The sequence below is a fragment of the Rattus norvegicus genome, chromosome 9 (assembly GCF_036323735.1).
Source record: "Rattus norvegicus strain BN/NHsdMcwi chromosome 9, GRCr8, whole genome shotgun sequence".
Classification (NCBI taxonomy): Eukaryota; Metazoa; Chordata; class Mammalia; order Rodentia; family Muridae; genus Rattus; species Rattus norvegicus.
Genome location: NC_086027.1, coordinates 20,243,299 through 20,259,149, shown reverse-complemented (window position 1 = coordinate 20,259,149; position 15,851 = coordinate 20,243,299). Strand labels below are relative to the sequence as shown.

General features: G+C 46.7%; 1 protein-coding gene across 3 annotated transcripts; it reads left to right on the top strand.

Annotated features, from left to right (window-relative positions):
- Nucleotides 1–78: 78 nt before the first annotated feature.
- Trem3 (triggering receptor expressed on myeloid cells 3) lies at nt 79–11,697 on the top strand. Of its 3 annotated transcripts, none has more exons than XM_017596546.3 (4): nt 79–1,581; nt 3,033–3,383; nt 3,577–3,646; nt 6,270–7,396. In XM_017596546.3, exons 1-4 carry the CDS (start codon nt 1,377–1,379, stop codon nt 6,274–6,276), a joined length of 633 nt encoding a protein of 210 aa, XP_017452035.2. In that variant the 5' UTR covers nt 79–1,376; the 3' UTR covers nt 6,277–7,396. The 3 variants fall into 3 exon arrangements, with proteins under 3 accessions (XP_017452035.2, XP_038939880.1, NP_001178510.1); NM_001191581.1 differs by lacking the exons at nt 3,577–3,646; nt 6,270–7,396 and adding exons at nt 10,753–10,859; nt 11,309–11,697 and having other exon boundaries at nt 1,536–1,581; XM_039083952.2 differs by lacking the exon at nt 3,577–3,646.
- Nucleotides 11,698–15,851: the final 4,154 nt, after the last annotated feature.

Below are 15,851 nucleotides of genomic sequence, written 5' to 3'. Positions count from 1 at the left end.
TGGGTGGTCTGGGACATACACTTACACACACACACACACACACACACACACACACACACACACACACACACACGTATGACGGCTGTCATAGCTCTTAGGTTATCAACTTGTGGTAGACCAGAAACCACCCTGGAGGGGAGCCTTGATTGAAGAATTGTCCCCTGTGGGCAGGCCTGTGCTGCATCGGCTTTGACTGTTAATTGAGGTGGGAGGGCCCACCGTGTATATGGGTGGTACCACGTCATACACTGAGTCCCCACTCTGTCTTAGAATAAGGAAACCTCGTTGATGAGAAGCAGGCAGATGCCAAGGATCCAGTTTATCCTCTGCTCCTGACCGTGGATGTGATGTAACTAGCTTCTTGTGTTCCTGCTAGGACTTCTCGACAATAATGGACTATAACCTGTTTTCCTTGTTTGTTTGTTTGTTTTTTGTTGTTTGGTCAGGGTGCTTTCCCAAGGCATCAGAATAAAACTGGAACAATGGCACATGTCTGTGATCCTAGTACTTGGGAGACTGAGACTAGGAACTTGAGGATTCTAGGACAGTTTGGACTTTGTTGGGAAACCCCACCCCAAAGAGAAAAATAAATAGAAGAAAACCAGTTCAGATTCTGTGGCTGTGGTGACTGTTCTAGTGGCACACAGTATCTGTGTCCTGAGGTAACTGGTCTAGTTGGATTCTTGGTCAGAATCACTGAGGTTGCCTGTTAAAACTCAGATTTCCCCAGTCCTTCTGCAGGCCTGTGAATTCGGGGCCTCTGAGGGTTGGACCAAGATGTGACTATGCATGCCTGACTTCCTGAGTGATTCAGCCATAGGGCCCTACTGAGAACTATGGGTACAATGAGACGAAAGATGAGTCAAAGGCTGAGGAGACGCCTCCGTTAGTAAAGTGCTTGCCACAGAAGCACAAGGACCTGATTCCCAGAAGTCACATGCAAAACACCTGGTGGTATACATGCGCAATCCAGGCCTCAGGAGTCAGAGATAGGCAGCCTAGCCCACTTGGTGAGGTTCGAGCCAATGAGAGATGCTGTGTCAGGAAAACAAGGTGAATGACCCCTAATAATGACATCAGATTATCTCCTGGCTTTGGAAGGTGATCAAATCTGAATGCTTAGCGTCATTGGCTTGGGGAGGACAGTGTGAGGGGTCAGTGGATGTGACAATGTCCTGGTCCCCAGAGGCAGTGAGTAGAACAGTGTAGGAACCTCAGGTGTGTCGGAGAACGGCAGCTAGCCTCAGAGTGTTTCTCAACAGATTGTGGCATCAAAGGAGGAAGGAGGGTGTCACAAAATTAGGTTCTCTACTTTGGCCCCCTTCTGTGTGTCCTGGGGCAGCTTCCTCCTGTCGCATTTCCCTCAGGGTTTCTCAATGGGACAAAGGAGCGGAACCTGTGGGGACAGAAGCCAGTCAACTTCTAAGTGGAGCAGCATGCTCCCACAACTCTGTCGCTTGGCCTCTTGCCTCTGGCCATTGGCAGTTAGCACACCCAGGAAGGTGCTTCATACGGAGGAGGCAGGGACCTGGGGGATGTCACCACTGCTGCTATGGCTGGGGCTGTTGCTCTGTGTTTCGGGTAAGGAGAGGAAGGTGAGGAAGCTAGAGGACAGGTACCAACAAGAGGGATGGAGCTTGCGGACGGGAGGTAGCTGCTAAAAGAAGTTTACTTCTGTTCCTCAAGATGGCGTGGGAGGAGACCAGGGTTTGTGTTAGAGATGGGTGAGTTTGCGGAAGGACAGAGACCTTGGTGGTCCATCCTGATGCAGTAGGGTGCGAAACAAGTTAGAGGTTTTTCTCGGCCATACTGAAGTAGAGAAAGTACTCATCAAGAGGTAAAACCTGGGAGGCAAATCTCCCTTAAAGGAACCACCAACCACGGAGCAATGTAAATGGCAGGTAAAGAAAGCTGTCCCCCCAAATTAACCAACAGGTTGATGGAGTGCTCATGGCTCAGTATTTCACACACAGTAAATGCGTCATAAAAGTCACAGGGGATGGTAGAGCTAACCTAGTGTGGGTGGCCCATGGCAAGGAAAACAGACCAAGAAGGGAAAAAGGTTAGCGTCATTGCCACTGTCTGGTAGCAATTGCCCCCCTTGGATGGATGGACAGGGGTTGAAGGAGGATTCTATCTAAGGATATAGGGAGTGAACTGAGAGGGTCATGTACCAGACAGTAACAACTATGTCTAGGCCACCACAAGTACAACAGAAAATAATAGGAGGGCTGCGTATGGTGGGGCATGCCTGTGACCCCAACAGTCAGGAGGTTGAGGCGGGGGGTGGACTGTGGGGAGTCTGAAGCAGACTTTGCTATATGTTGAGTTCAGGTCAGTCTGGGTTACAAAGGGAGACCCTGGAGTGAGGGAAAGAGGGCGTGAGTGAGTGAGTGAGAGCAAGACAGAGAGACAGAGACAGAGACAGAGAGACAGACAGAGGGGGGAGAAAGAAGGGAACAGAGACAAAGAGAGAGCCAGAGATGTGGAAAAGAAACAAAGAGACACACAGAGACAGAGATAGATAAGCAGAAACAGACAGAAAGGCAGGAAAGAGAGAAAGAGAGACACACGGAGAGAGAGGCACACATGGAGAGACACAGAGAGGAATGGGGGGAGAGAGAGAGGGAGAGAGAGACAGAGAGAGAGAGAGAGAGAGAGAGAGAGAGAGAGAGAGAGAGAGAGAGGAAGGCAGCTGGTGGAGAGCTGCCTCACATGCACACACATTTCTAGAATTAGAAATGGTGGTGCAATCTGGTAAAGATCTTTTGTAATCATTCAACGTGAAAATTTTCCACTCTACAAGATGCAAACAGGGTATTTCCTGCAAACACACAGCCCAGATCCAGTCACCTGTTCTGGCTATTTTGCCTGGTTTACTTACTGCTGTAGGCACACACAAAGCAATCAAGAGCTCTGGAATCGTCACAGCACTCCTAAATTCCCCCTCCATGCTTGTTGGGGTCATTAATGTCCTGGCAACGTGTGGCTGATGCAAGTTGGCTCTATGAAGCACACGTCTCCTATTCCAGGGCTCAAAGATGGAGATGAGGAAGAACAGAAGTGTTTTCTGAAGGGTGAGAACCTGACCCTGACTTGTCCTTACAACATCATGCTACACTCATCCAGCCTGAAGGCCTGGCAACGGGTCAGAAGCCACGGTTCTCCAGAGACCCTGGTGATCACAAACACCAGAAAGCCAGACTTCAATGTGGCCCGGGCTGGGAGGTACTTGCTGGAGGATTATCCCACCGAATCCATCGTCAAGGTCACCATGACTGAACTGCAGAAGCAAGACGTGGGGCTGTACCAGTGTGTGATCTACCTCTCTCCTAACAATGTTGTCATCTTGTATCATCGGATTCGCCTGGTATGGTGCCAAGGTGAGTTCCGGTGGAGGTTCAGGCGGAGTCTCTTTCCGCTCAATAGCGGGCAGGGGCCTCATCTTCCAGAAGGAGCTGCTTTAAGGAGGCAGCTCAGGGTAATGGGGTAATTCTAGAGCTTTCCTTCTCCCATAGTGTCACACCAGGACTGTCACATTCTCTGTGCCTTCATTTTTTTTTTTTTGTCTGTAAGACAAGGACGTTGGATGTGGTGAACTCGAAAGCCATCTACTTCCACATCATGGAATCCGCCAGAGAAGCTGGTAACCGGCCACTTGCCATGAGTCACGTCTGTAGCTGCTTACTTGTCCCACTGCCTCCTGGGGTCAGGAGGACAGACTCAGAAATGTAGTCATTCACTGTGCTCCCCTGCAGATCATGATGTGTGTGTGTGTGTGTGTGTGTGTGTGTGTAATATATATATATATGTGTGTGTGTGTATATATATATATATATATATATATATATATATATATATATATCATAGTAAAATCAATATAAGATGAAGGAAAGACTATCTGTAAGTTGGACAGGGCAACCTGACAGAAGGAAAAGAGTCCTAAGAACTGGCACAAGAGATCCACCCATTCTCTTTCGTGGATCTGACTTAGGTTTATATTAAAGACATGGAGACCTCTATATAGTTTAAAGCCATTGGCCTTTCGTTGGGCACTCTCTCAGCTAACTGTCTAATTTAACCTTGTCTTCGCTGCCATTCTGCCTCCCTGTGTGCTTCTCGCTGCCTGCTTACAGCCCCATTCCATCGTGGTTCTGCTTCCCCTGAATCTGCTTCATCTGTTTGCACTTCCGGCACCTCTTCTCTCTGGGCCTGAAGTCCCGCCTCCATACTTCCTGCTCCAGGTCCTGCTGTCGGCTCTTTATTATACAAAAACCACGTTCCAGTCGGAACCAATCAGCTGGTGAGGAAGGACAAACATTTACATACAGAAAACCCGGTGATGGGCCATAGACATGACAGTACCAAAATCCTGCCAGACTTGGCTCTCTGCTGCTACAGTCTCTGAGAGTTCCTAAGTGCCTTGCTTAGGTAATTTGAAGAGCTGTGTCCCCATGGTGTCCTTGATCCCCTCCGGCTCTTACGGTCTTTCCATCTCCTGAAGGATTCTCTGAGCTCAAGGGGAGGGATTTGACGGGAACCTCCAGTTTAGACTCTCTCTATATGTCTGGCTATGGGTCTCTGTGTCTGTTACCATCTGCTGCCAGAGGAAGCCTCTCTGATGACAGTCGGACAAGGCACTGATCTATGAGTATAACTTGGAATCATTTTATTGAGTTTTTTTTTAAGATTAGTTACTGGTGTTACCCTAAGCCTCTGGGCTGTTTAGTCTCTGATTCTGGTTACCCACTGCTTGGCTGTGGGTTCCTTCTCTCGTAGTGGGCTTTAGTTCAAGCCAGACATTGGTTGGCTGCTCCCTCAAGTTCTCTGTCACCATTGCCTTAGTGTATTTTGCAGGCAGGACAGATTACAGGGCAAAGGTTTCTGGGCTGGGTTGGTGTCCACGTTTCTCTTTCAGTAGCCTGCAGAGTACCTCCCTGAACCAAAGACACTAGAACCTAGGGGTGATGTCTCTGGGTAGGCACCAGGTTGACTTCATGTTCGTTGAGTTATGTGGATGCTGGCCTCCCTGATGTCAATTTGCAGAGAACAACCTTTTGTCTAAATTGTGAGGAGATTTCTATGGGACCCCCTTGGTCAATAGCTCAAATGAATATAATCTAATCCCACTACTGGATATAGCCTTGCACAGCCATAAACAATGGACAGTTCATTTAATTTTTAAAATGTATGTATGTATGTATGTATGTATGTATGTATGTATGTTTTGTCCATATACCATAGGTGTGCGGTGCCCCAGGGAGTTAGATAGTTATGGTCTGCTATGTTGGTTCTCTGCAAGAGCAGCCAGTGCTGTGAACACAGAGCATCTCTCCAGCCTCTCTCAGAGAGCCCACAAGAGTAGGGGAGAAGAACAGACACTGAAGAACAGAAGTTCATTGCTTTTCAGTGTTCCTCATTGGTGAGGTCACTGCTGGCCCCTCTTCCTTCTTAAAAAGCCTGGATATTCATGTGGGGAGGTGGCTGGTAGAAAGTGGGTCCTGATTCCTTGGCTTCGGTGTCCTCAATAAACTATGCAGACAGCAGGAATCTGTTACCTCAGGGCCTCCCCCTTTGGCTTATGTCCAACATGTGACCATCTCAGGAACAGGCTCAGGCTTGCATTGACTCACATAGAATTTGTAGGTAGAGTTGAGTATTTGCCTAGCATGTGTGAGGTCCTAGATTCAATTTACAGGACTGAAAAAAAGAAGAAAAGCAAACATTAAAAGCCACCTTTGGGCTGAGGAGAGCTGAGGACTGAGGAGGTAACGAAGTCTGTGAAGAGAATGAGTCTCAGAGTTCAATCCCCAGCACCTCGTGGAAAGTTGGGCATGGAAGCACTTGCTTTTAGTCCCAGTGCTGGGGAGAAGACACGGGAGGAGCCCCAAGGCTCTAATTAGTGAGGCTCAAGTCCCAAAGAGAGACTTTGTTCCCCAAAGTGGGGTAAAAGCCAAACAGAGAAAACAAGGCAGAGGCTGAATGTGCTAATGCCAGTTTTAAAGTCAATGCCGGAGAGGCAGAGGCAGGGAGATCTCTTATTTGAAGGTAGCCGGTCTATACAACAACTTCTGGGCCAGCCAGGGCTACTTAGCGAGACCATGTCTCAAAACAAAACACAAAGCAGAGGGCTTGAGGAACTCTGAGGGTGACCTCTACTGCTCTGTCCCCTCACGCCAATATACACAAAAGAATCAAACAAGCAGAAAGACCACGGGTGGGCTGGAGAGATGGCTCAGTGGTTAAGAGCACCGACTGCTCTTCCACAGGTCCTGAGTTCAAATCCCAGCAACCACATGGTGGCTCACAACTATCTGTAATGGGATCCGATGCCCTCTTCTGGTGTGTCTGAAGACAGCTACAGTGTACTCATATTCAAAATAAATAAATAAATCTAAAAAAAAAAAAAAAAAGACCACGGGTGACAGAGTGCCTAGCTCTACTGACCGCTCAATAGGAGAATCACGTGACACCCGGAATGGTGAGGCTGACTCCGCTGTGTAGGTAAACAGTTCCCCTGCCCTCAGCTTAGGTCATTAACTCACTCCTGAAAGTTGCGCAAGGACTATTTTAGCGGCCCTTGACAGAGCAAAGTGCCACTTCAGAGACTAGAAGATTCTAGGTCTTTACTTGCTTTCTGCCCTGAACCTGCTCAGCGACCTTAGACAAATCCCGTATCTTCTCTGGTGGTCAGTAAGCTCTTGGCAGTCTGGCTTTCCCATTACGGCATTTGATAGCGGCCCCATCTTGGATTCCTTTATATATATTGATCACAGGGAGATAAAGGTCTCACTTGCATTTCACACTGGGTCAAATCTACCTGCTCCAGGCACTGGAAAATTTGAACCTTTGTTCTCTGAACCCATCACTTCACTTCCACCCATCCTTTTGCTGAAGTCCTAGTTAAAAAGCTACAGGAAAAGTCGCTGGAATGCCCGGGTGAGCGATCCTGTGCGAGAACTGCACCGAGCTCAATATAGGATAGACAGTTATCAGATGCAAACCGGGAGGGACCAGAAGCCACGCTGGGACAGCTTCCTTTACCTTCTCTCCAGGGACGGGAGGAATGGCATCTGGCACAGGTTTTCTCTGCCTAGAGGGATGGCGGGAGAATTAGGAAATAACCCTCCACAGAGTGCAACTTCGGTGCCCAGAGTGGTCTGGAGGGGAGAGTGCAGTCAGCTGGGTGCAGTTCTTTGTTTTATTTTTAGTTTCAGCTAGGTTACCAGCAAGTTCCTCATACCAACCCTCCACAACCTCTCCCCTCCCTTCCTTTTCACTTCTCTCTCCCTTCCTCCCTTGTTGCAAAAAAATATTTTAAAACATCCCGTGTTTTCTTAGACACACACACACACACACACACACACACACACACACACACACACACACACACACACCCTTTACATTTTAATGTGCCTGAAGCAGCGCAATAGCTGGGCAGCTGCCTACCCTCCATGCTGTTAGAATCTACTTTCCATCAGTAACCCCATTATTACTTTTTATGTTTCATCTGTGCTGCTCCAACTGAACAGCCAACATGGCCATCCATGTCTTATAGCTCAGATAACCCATGGCCGCTCCTTCCTTCTCTTCTGCACATCTCTTCTCTTCTACATGCTCTTCTTCTACCTCATGGTAGCTCTCTCTCTTTCCTCTCTCTGAGCCCATAAAAGCTCATCCCTACCTATCTATCTTCTGCCCAGTCATTGGCTGCTGGCATTTTTATTCACCAATCAGAATTACCTAGGGGGCCAGGGTTCCAGAGACCAAGTGCAGACTCCAGATCTTGAATGCCAGCATTTAGCATTACAATAAACTTTTGTAAAAGACAAAACCACAACACCACCTTTCTCCCTCCCCTTCCTTCCTTTCTCTCTCCCTTCTTTCCTCCATTCCTCTCTTCCTCCCTTACCCCTCTTTCTTCCCACCTCTGTCATCTTCCCTCTCTCCTCCCTTCCTTCCTCCCGGCCTCTCCTTCTCTCCTTACTTCTCTGGTAATGAGGATGGAACATGGGGATGTTAGATGTTCTGGTTAGATGCTCTTTATATTTCAACTTGACATAACCAGACGTCATTCGGGAAAGCGGGGGGTCTCGACTGAGGCTTGCTTGGCTCAGAGTGGCCTGTGGCCTTGTCTGTAGAGACTCGCCTTTATGGTTAATTGGCATGAGAGAATTCAGCTCACTGTGGGTGGTCCCACCCTAAGCAGGTGGCCCTGGGTTATATAAGAAAGCAGGCTGAGCAACCCTTGGAGAGCAAGCCAATAAGCAGCTCCCCTCCATAGCCTCTGTTTAGTCACCACCTCCAGACTCCTGACTCGATTTCCTGCCCGATCTCCTTCCATGACAGATTTACCTGGATGTGTAGGATGAAATGAAAACTTTCTACCCAAGTTGCTTCAGGTCATTATCCTACCTAGGGTTGTTGTTGCTGTCATGAAACACCAGACCAAAAGCAAGTTGGGGAGGAAAGGGTTTGTTTGGCTTACCTTTCCACATAGTAGTTCATCACTGAAGGGAGTCAGGACAGGAACTCAACCTGGGCAGGAACCGGGAAGCAGGAGCTGATGCAGAGGCTACGAAGGATGTTGCTTCCTGACTCCTTGTCAACTTGACACACAAATGCATCGCTGTTAAGTCACAACCTTTCCTTTCTTGTTCTTCCCAAAGAGCACACATCAATATCAACACTACAACATAAGCATTATAAGTTTTTAAAAGTCCCATGGCTAAAAATTCAAAGACTTAAAAAAATTCAGTCTCTTTAAAATAGCCAGTCATGTTCAAAATACAAGGCCTTTTAAAATCCTGTCTCTCAACTGTGGTCTCCTGGAAGAATAAAAAATAAATTAAATTCTTACTTCAAGAGGGTAGACTCAGGGCACGATCACAATCAAACCAAAGCAAAGCCAAACTCTACCTGTGTAAGCAACTCAGTATCCAATTATCTTGTTCACTTGTGGTCTCTTGGGTCCCTTCTCCAGCTCTGCCCTTTGCAGACTACAAAGCTGGTCTTCCAGGCTCTGGCTGGTTCCATCCCACTGCTATTGCTATTCTTGGTGGTCATCCCATGGTACTAGCATCTCCAAAATGTTGGTATGTCTTGCTGCAACTAGGCTAGACTTTTCACCAGTAGCATCTCTTGGGCTTTCTTCAGGGACACAGTGCCAAGTCTTCCCTGCTCTCCATGACCCCTTTATACCTTCAAAGCCAATACACATAGGTGAGTCTTATACTACCAAGTTCAGCTTCCAGCATGAGGGACAACCTTGGCAGCTTCCGAAACACATCCTCTGTGTGCTGATCCTGAGGAAACACTGAAGAGACTTCAGAAGACTTCACCCCAATGATGCCGCTCTCTTCTTAGTCACAACCGATTCTTCAGCCCCAGATAATCAGCATCCATTGTCTAAGAAAAGCAAAGGGTTTACCTTAGTGGTTCTGGTCTCTTGTTGATCACAGCTCATTCTTCAGTCACAGCCAACCAGAAACAGAGAATCTTTACCCAAAAGGCCCAGTAGAATCTTGCTTCCCTCTAAAACCTCACAGGCCTTTATCTTTTGCACTGCTTTCCACATTCTTATCTTCCAAACTCCTACAGAACACCTCACTGAGTTCTCAACACTCATTGGGTTTTCTAGTCCAGAGTTCCAAAGTCTTTTCACATCCTCCCCTACACACATCCTGGTCAGGTCTGAAATAGTGATACCTCATTCCTGGTACTAACTTGTCTTAATCACCACTAGTTTCTACTAGTCAGCACAGTCATAGTTTTTACCAAAGCAATAGAAACCTACTGAGGACTGCCACTATGGACCAGAGACACACTTAGCAGGGGGTGCTGTGGCCAGGGCAAGCAGGTAGATTGGGTGTGATAGACTGGGTGGGAGAATGTACTGAGGGTTGAGCCTTGACCAGGTTCTTAGCTGGGACTCTGAAGGGTGATACCAGCACCATGTCATGGGCATAATATAGGTGTGAGTTTAGGAGATCTGGGCACAGTGCTGGCTCTGATGCTGTCCAGTGTCAAACTTGGTAGTTTCTTATCTATCTTGCAGCTTGGGATGCGGGCTGTAAAGTAAATATCCCTTCTTTGACTTTCTACGACCCAGTGAACCTTCATTCCTCAGCCAAATAGTCTTATGATAATGGTCTAGGAAGAGACCATTATCTCCCTAGCTTACAGAGAAGTTCCACATACCTTCAGGTTCCTTGCTGGCTCAGGTTAATCCAGTTAGGTTGGGTAAATAGTCTCCCAAGCACAGGGAACATTGTCCAACTTTATCAAAAATATCTGGACACCCAGTGGGGATCACATCTCTGCTAACCCTCCCAAAGAGTCTTTATCTCTCCCCAGACCATAGTATTTGCCAAAGAGCACTGTGGGAAGCACTAGGAACCAGTCACTTTGAAGGCAGCAGAAGAGTTGTGGAGTAGAGAAGGGAGAAACACTAATGTCTGGTGAAATGTGAGAGGCTGGTGGAGATGCCAGCAACTAGTATCCACATTCAGGAAGCATGAGATGGGGTGTAGGTGGGGGTACAAGAGACAGAAAACTAGTTTGTTCTTTGACATGAGGAACATGGGAAAGATCGAGGCTTTCTCTTCCGAGGGTATTCAACCCTTTGGCTGCTCTCAGAGTGCAAGGCAGGTAGAAGGTCTAACCACAGAGCCCTGAAGGCAGATAACCCATGTCCACTTAGATTTAGTAAAGTCATCCCTGGAGTGCCCACACTTACCTTTGATCTTACAGAGCAGTGGGTGACAGTGATGGTGATTGTTCTGACATGTGGCTTCATACTGAACAAGGGCCTGGTCTTCTCAGTCCTGTTTGTCCTTCTCTGCAAAGCTGGGCCTAAGGTAAGTGGGACAGACCAGGAATGGGGTGGATCAGAATGATTCCTAAGGCTTCTTGGAACCTGTCCCCTGGATGTCCTTTAAAGAGGGTTGTGTGGTTAAGGGGTAAGGTGAGCCCTAGGCATAGTGCAGGGCACTGGGAAAGATCCTGGGATCCATGTGCCCAGTGGGTTTACTTTGGCTAGGAAGACCCAAGTATGGGAAGAGGCAGGATGGGCCATTTGCCCTTCCCTTCAGAGCAGGAAGGCTTGTTTCGAGCCTGAGCTCTCTGGACTAGTCAAATCTCCTTTGATTTTGTTTGTTTGTTGGTTTGTTTCAGGGTCCAGCTGCCCTGGAACTCACAGAGATCCATCTGCCTCTGCCTACTGAAGGCTGGCATTAAAGGTGTGCACCATCATGCCCACAACTGAGATAATGGTTTCTAAAGCCTGCCTATTTTTTTTCTTGCACAGGTGTTACAGCCTTCCAAGACATCCAAAGTACAGGGAGCCTCTGAGAAACAGTAGCCTTCCTGCTACAAGCTGTGAGCGTAACTTCCCTTGTCTATTAACAGTATGGCAGATGTTCTGCAATGGGGAAATTAAGCCTTTCTTCACTCTCTTTATGAACTCTGATTAGTATGTGTTACTCCCAGAGGACAGCTCTAAGGAGAGCTGTGTAGAAGAAGCCTTATGAGACATCAGTGAAGAATGTGAAACTAGAAAGATTTGAACCTTTGATAGAGCAATCAAACAGGACCCACAGAGAATTCACTTCAAAATCTTATCTCCGTTTCTCTACTGCTAGCCAGGCCTGCCATGCTGTGGACTGGTAAAACCTATATGATATAACCTATCTCTCTTCAAATAATAATAAAAAAAACATTTTCTTCACACAGTTTTACTGTTCCTGTATCCCTCCTGTGATGGTGAATGGTCACACGATGCAATATAAGATCGCATAGGAGACAAGCCTCCAGGCATATCTATGAGGGATTGTCTAGATTAAGGTTAGGTTTTGAGAGTGTCTATGAAAGATTATCTTGTCTATACTAATTGATGTAGCACAAGGTAGTGGGATATTGCAGTGACAGACCTGACCGTGATGTTTTTTGGAAGAACAAGGAAGACTTTGGACTAGAAAGAGCAGTTGGATACTTTAAGTGTGGTTTAATGGGACATCCTAGTAGGAGCATGTGCTGAGGATAATTGGAGCTGTAGGGGCCAGATCAAAAAGTTTCAGAGGGGAAGAATGTAAGTAAGTGACTTAGAGCCCTTTCTTGTGATGCTTTGGCAAATATGGCTACTTTTTCCTTTGTTCTAAAAATCTGCCTGGGGCTAAATTAAAGGGATTTGGATTAATGGTGTTGGCAGAGGAGATTTCAAGATAACCTAATATCAACTGTATAGTGTGGTTATTAGTGGTCACTCTTGTGCAGATCTATAATGAAAAGTGCAAGGCCATGGATTGAAAGATGAAGCCTGGTAAGATTGAGCTAAAGGTTTGAATCCCTGAAGACCCTGAAGGGACAGTAAGTGATTCACCTGCTCCCGGCACCAGACCCTTGTCATGTAGCCACATTCCCCCTCCATAGAGACATTTGTGGCCATCAGTCATATAAAGTCAACACCCTCAAGCCCTTCCATGAGGCATCCCTAACATCTCAGACTAAGACAATGGGAAGAGAGACGTGACCAGAGTCAACTAGGCTCAAAACAGAGTTCTCCATGCTGATGAGGTACCTAGAGGTTCAAATGGTTTTGGTAATAAGCTTCCCTTCCTAGACATCCCTCCCTGCTAAAGGTATTTAATCTCAGGCCCACCCTGATAAGTGGAGTATGGTTTTATTTAGCCATTTTCTGCCATGACAATAAACTGTTTGGAAGCATGGCCTGGCTTTTTTCATAGAAGGTCTCTCTGCATTCTCAGCCACAACTGTCACCAAGCCTGAATCCATCAAGCCAAGGACAATTACCACTGAGGCAAGCTGGAGCTTCCCTTTCCCCCAAGCTAGATGCTGTCCACAGTGGAGCAGTGTCTGGGAGCTTCCCTAAGCCCAGCACCAGCTTTAAAGGCAGTGTTGAACAAGCATAGTCAAACTCCCCATGTCCCACCTCTCCAAGCAGCCATATCCTGTGGCAGAGTAGATGTGTGGGACTACAGAAAAGGAGCAAGTTGGAGAAAAAGGGGGCTCCAAGAAGTGTAATTGAGCTAAATTCACTGAAGTAGGGAGATAAAAAGTTTAAAGAAACCCAGATGTGTGTCTTTAATCGCAAACTCAGCCACCAGAGTCAGGTGGATCTCTTAGTTTGTGGCTACCCTGGTCTACAGGGCCAGTTCTAGGGCATCCAGGGCCACACAGAGAAACCCTGTCTCAAAAAACAAACAAAAAAACAATGAAGGTTTAAAGAAAAGCTTGATACTAAATTGGTGACCTCAGGGCAAGACCGAACCCAGCTAAGCTTCCAACTTGTGAAAAAGAATTAAAGAAAAGCTTAAGCAGGAAGGAAACCACCAACAACAGAAACCTGACACAGATAAGATTGAATGAGGGGTTTATGTTCCAGCTGTATAGCAAGCAACAGAACCTGACAGCTTCAGTGACATGGTTCTTGATTTAGAGTCAAGGATACAAGAAATGGGTTGTAGAATCTTCCTCCTTGGCTAAGGAATGCTGCTCAGGGTAGGTGTGTGCCAGAGGTGTGTCTTCATGGATACCCAGCGAGGACCACTGTGTGAAACTGTGAAGAAGAAGCCTGGATTGTGTTGGAGACTCCAAGACATTGAAGATGCTAGTCATGGAATACCTGCCACTTTGACATCAGGCATAAAGACACAAAATTTGGGGTTTATCTGTTTGATTTTTAGTCTTGTTTGGACCAGAATTCTCCCTTTCTCCATGATGGAATGATAATGTATATCCTGTGCCAATGTATGTTGGAAGTTTATGATCTGCTTCTTGATTTTGATTTTCTAAGGGATTACAGTAAGAAATTGCCATTAGTCTCAGAAGAGACTTTGGACTTTGAAGCAATATTGAGATTGTGATCGCCTATGGGGACTTTTGAAGTTGGACTGAAAGTCTTTCTCCATTATGATTTGGCCACAAGTCTATGAGGGACAGACAGGCTGTGGAAAGTGGAGGTTTGATTATGAATGGCCCATTGGCTCATACAATTGAATGTGTAGTCATCAGGAAGTGACACTATTTGAGAAAGATTAGGGAGTATGGCCTTGTTGGAGGCAGTATGTTACTAGAGGGTGAGCTTTGAGATTCCAAAAACCCACATCAGTCCTAGTCTCTGCCTTTGTCTTTCTCTCTGGGTCCCTATGTATCTTTCTCTCTGTCTCTGTCTCTGCCTCTCTCTTTCTCTCTGTCTCTGACTCTCTGCCTCTGTCTCTCTTTGTCTCTTTCTATCTCTGTCTCTGTCTCACTCTATCTCTGTCTCTCTGCCTCTGTCTCACTCTATGTCTTTGCCTCTGTCTCTCTCTGTCTCTCTGTCTCTGTCTCTCTGTCTCTCTCTAACTGTCTCTGCCTCTCCCTGTCTCTGCCTCTCTCTGTCTTTTTGTCTCTCTCTTTCCTCTCTGCCTATGGATCAGGATGAAGCTCTTAGCTATTACTACAGCACCATGCCTGCATGCCTCCATGCTCCCTGCCATGATGACCATGGACTAAGCCCCTGAAACTGTAAGCTAGTCCTCAATGAAATGTTTTCCTTTATGAGTTGCCTTAGTCATGGTATCTTTTCATAGCCACAGGACAGTGAGTAACATATGTGAGAATACACATTAAAAACTGGAGGGCATTTGGGACTGTGCGACCAGACAGGCATAAGAACTGGTAAGGTTGAGGAGCTCAAACCCGGGAACCTCAGAGAATTGAGAATGGCAGGGGTGGAGCTGCTTCCTACCTACCTCTACCCGCTCTGAAGCATGTAACCATGACACCCATCGGAGAGGACCACGGGCATTCAGTCATGTGGCGTAACACCTGGAGTTCCTCTCCATGCTAATGAGGTATCTAGGTAGCTCAGATAGGTAGCCTTCCTTTCCTGGGTATTCTAATGCCCTTCCCCCAAGAGGTATATAATCCCTGGTTCACTCCAAATAAAGTGTAGACGCCCACATCTAACCCCAATAAAGCAAGGATCCTCTTAGAGAGCTGCTTCACTAAGTCATCTGATGCCCAAAGGGAAACACAGGCTGTGGACTTTCCATTTTGTTTTTTGCTGTGCTTCCTCTGGGTCAGTGTGCCTGCAGCATCCAGATACCCCGAGCAGAGAGGCAGAACACAGTACCACAAAAAAATTAGATAAAAAATTTTGAATAATGTATGAGTGTTTTATCTGTGTGCGTGTCTATGTACCGTGTGTGTGCAGTGCCCATGTTGTCCTGAAAGGGCCTCAAATCTCCTGGGACTGGAGTTACAGATCATCCTGACTGTCCCTCAGCCTAGCAGGAGTCCAGTGGGTGCATGATGAGTCCCTGGGCAGGGGTCTCTGGACTCTGGACAATGGAGACATGCATTCACTGTTTTCTTGACTGTGGCTGTGATGGGACTAGCTGCTTCAAGCTCCTGCTGCCATAACCTCCCCAGTTCAATAGGCTGTGTTCTCAAACTCTGAGCCCTTAAATTGTTTTTGTTAGTGCATATCATTACAGAAATTAAAAGAAGCTAAGAAACAAAAAATAAAACTTCCCTCTCAGTCTTTCCCCATGCATAGGTCTTCCCTTTCCAGCATCCTGTCCTTCCAGAACAGTGTATTTGCTACACTGGGTAAGCTCACACTGACGTGGCACTATTGGCTCATGCTAGCTTCTTTAGGACCTACAATTGTTGTCTTGCACTCTCTGGATACTGACAAATGTGTAATGATGCATTTCAAGGTTCTATCATGAAGAAAAATTATTTTCCTAAATATCTTGTGTAGTGACTAAAAAAAAAAGGCTTGCTTTTATTTATGAATAACTGTATGTGTTGTTGTATGGATTTGTACATGTAGCTGCATGAGGCCA

What these genes read in the sequence shown, in the direction of transcription:
- Trem3 (XM_039083952.2), top strand. Translation starts at nt 1,377, where the DNA reads ATGGGACAAAGGAGCGGAACCTGTGGGGACAGAAGCCAGTCAACTTCT. An exon ending in GCTGTTGCTCTGTGTTTCGG is followed by an intron (nt 1,582 to 3,032) that starts GTAAGGAGAGGA and finishes CTCCTATTCCAG; the next exon opens with GGCTCAAAGATGGAGATGAG. An exon ending in TCGCCTGGTATGGTGCCAAG is followed by an intron (nt 3,384 to 6,269) that starts GTGAGTTCCGGT and finishes GCTCTTCCACAG; the next exon opens with GTCCTGAGTTCAAATCCCAG.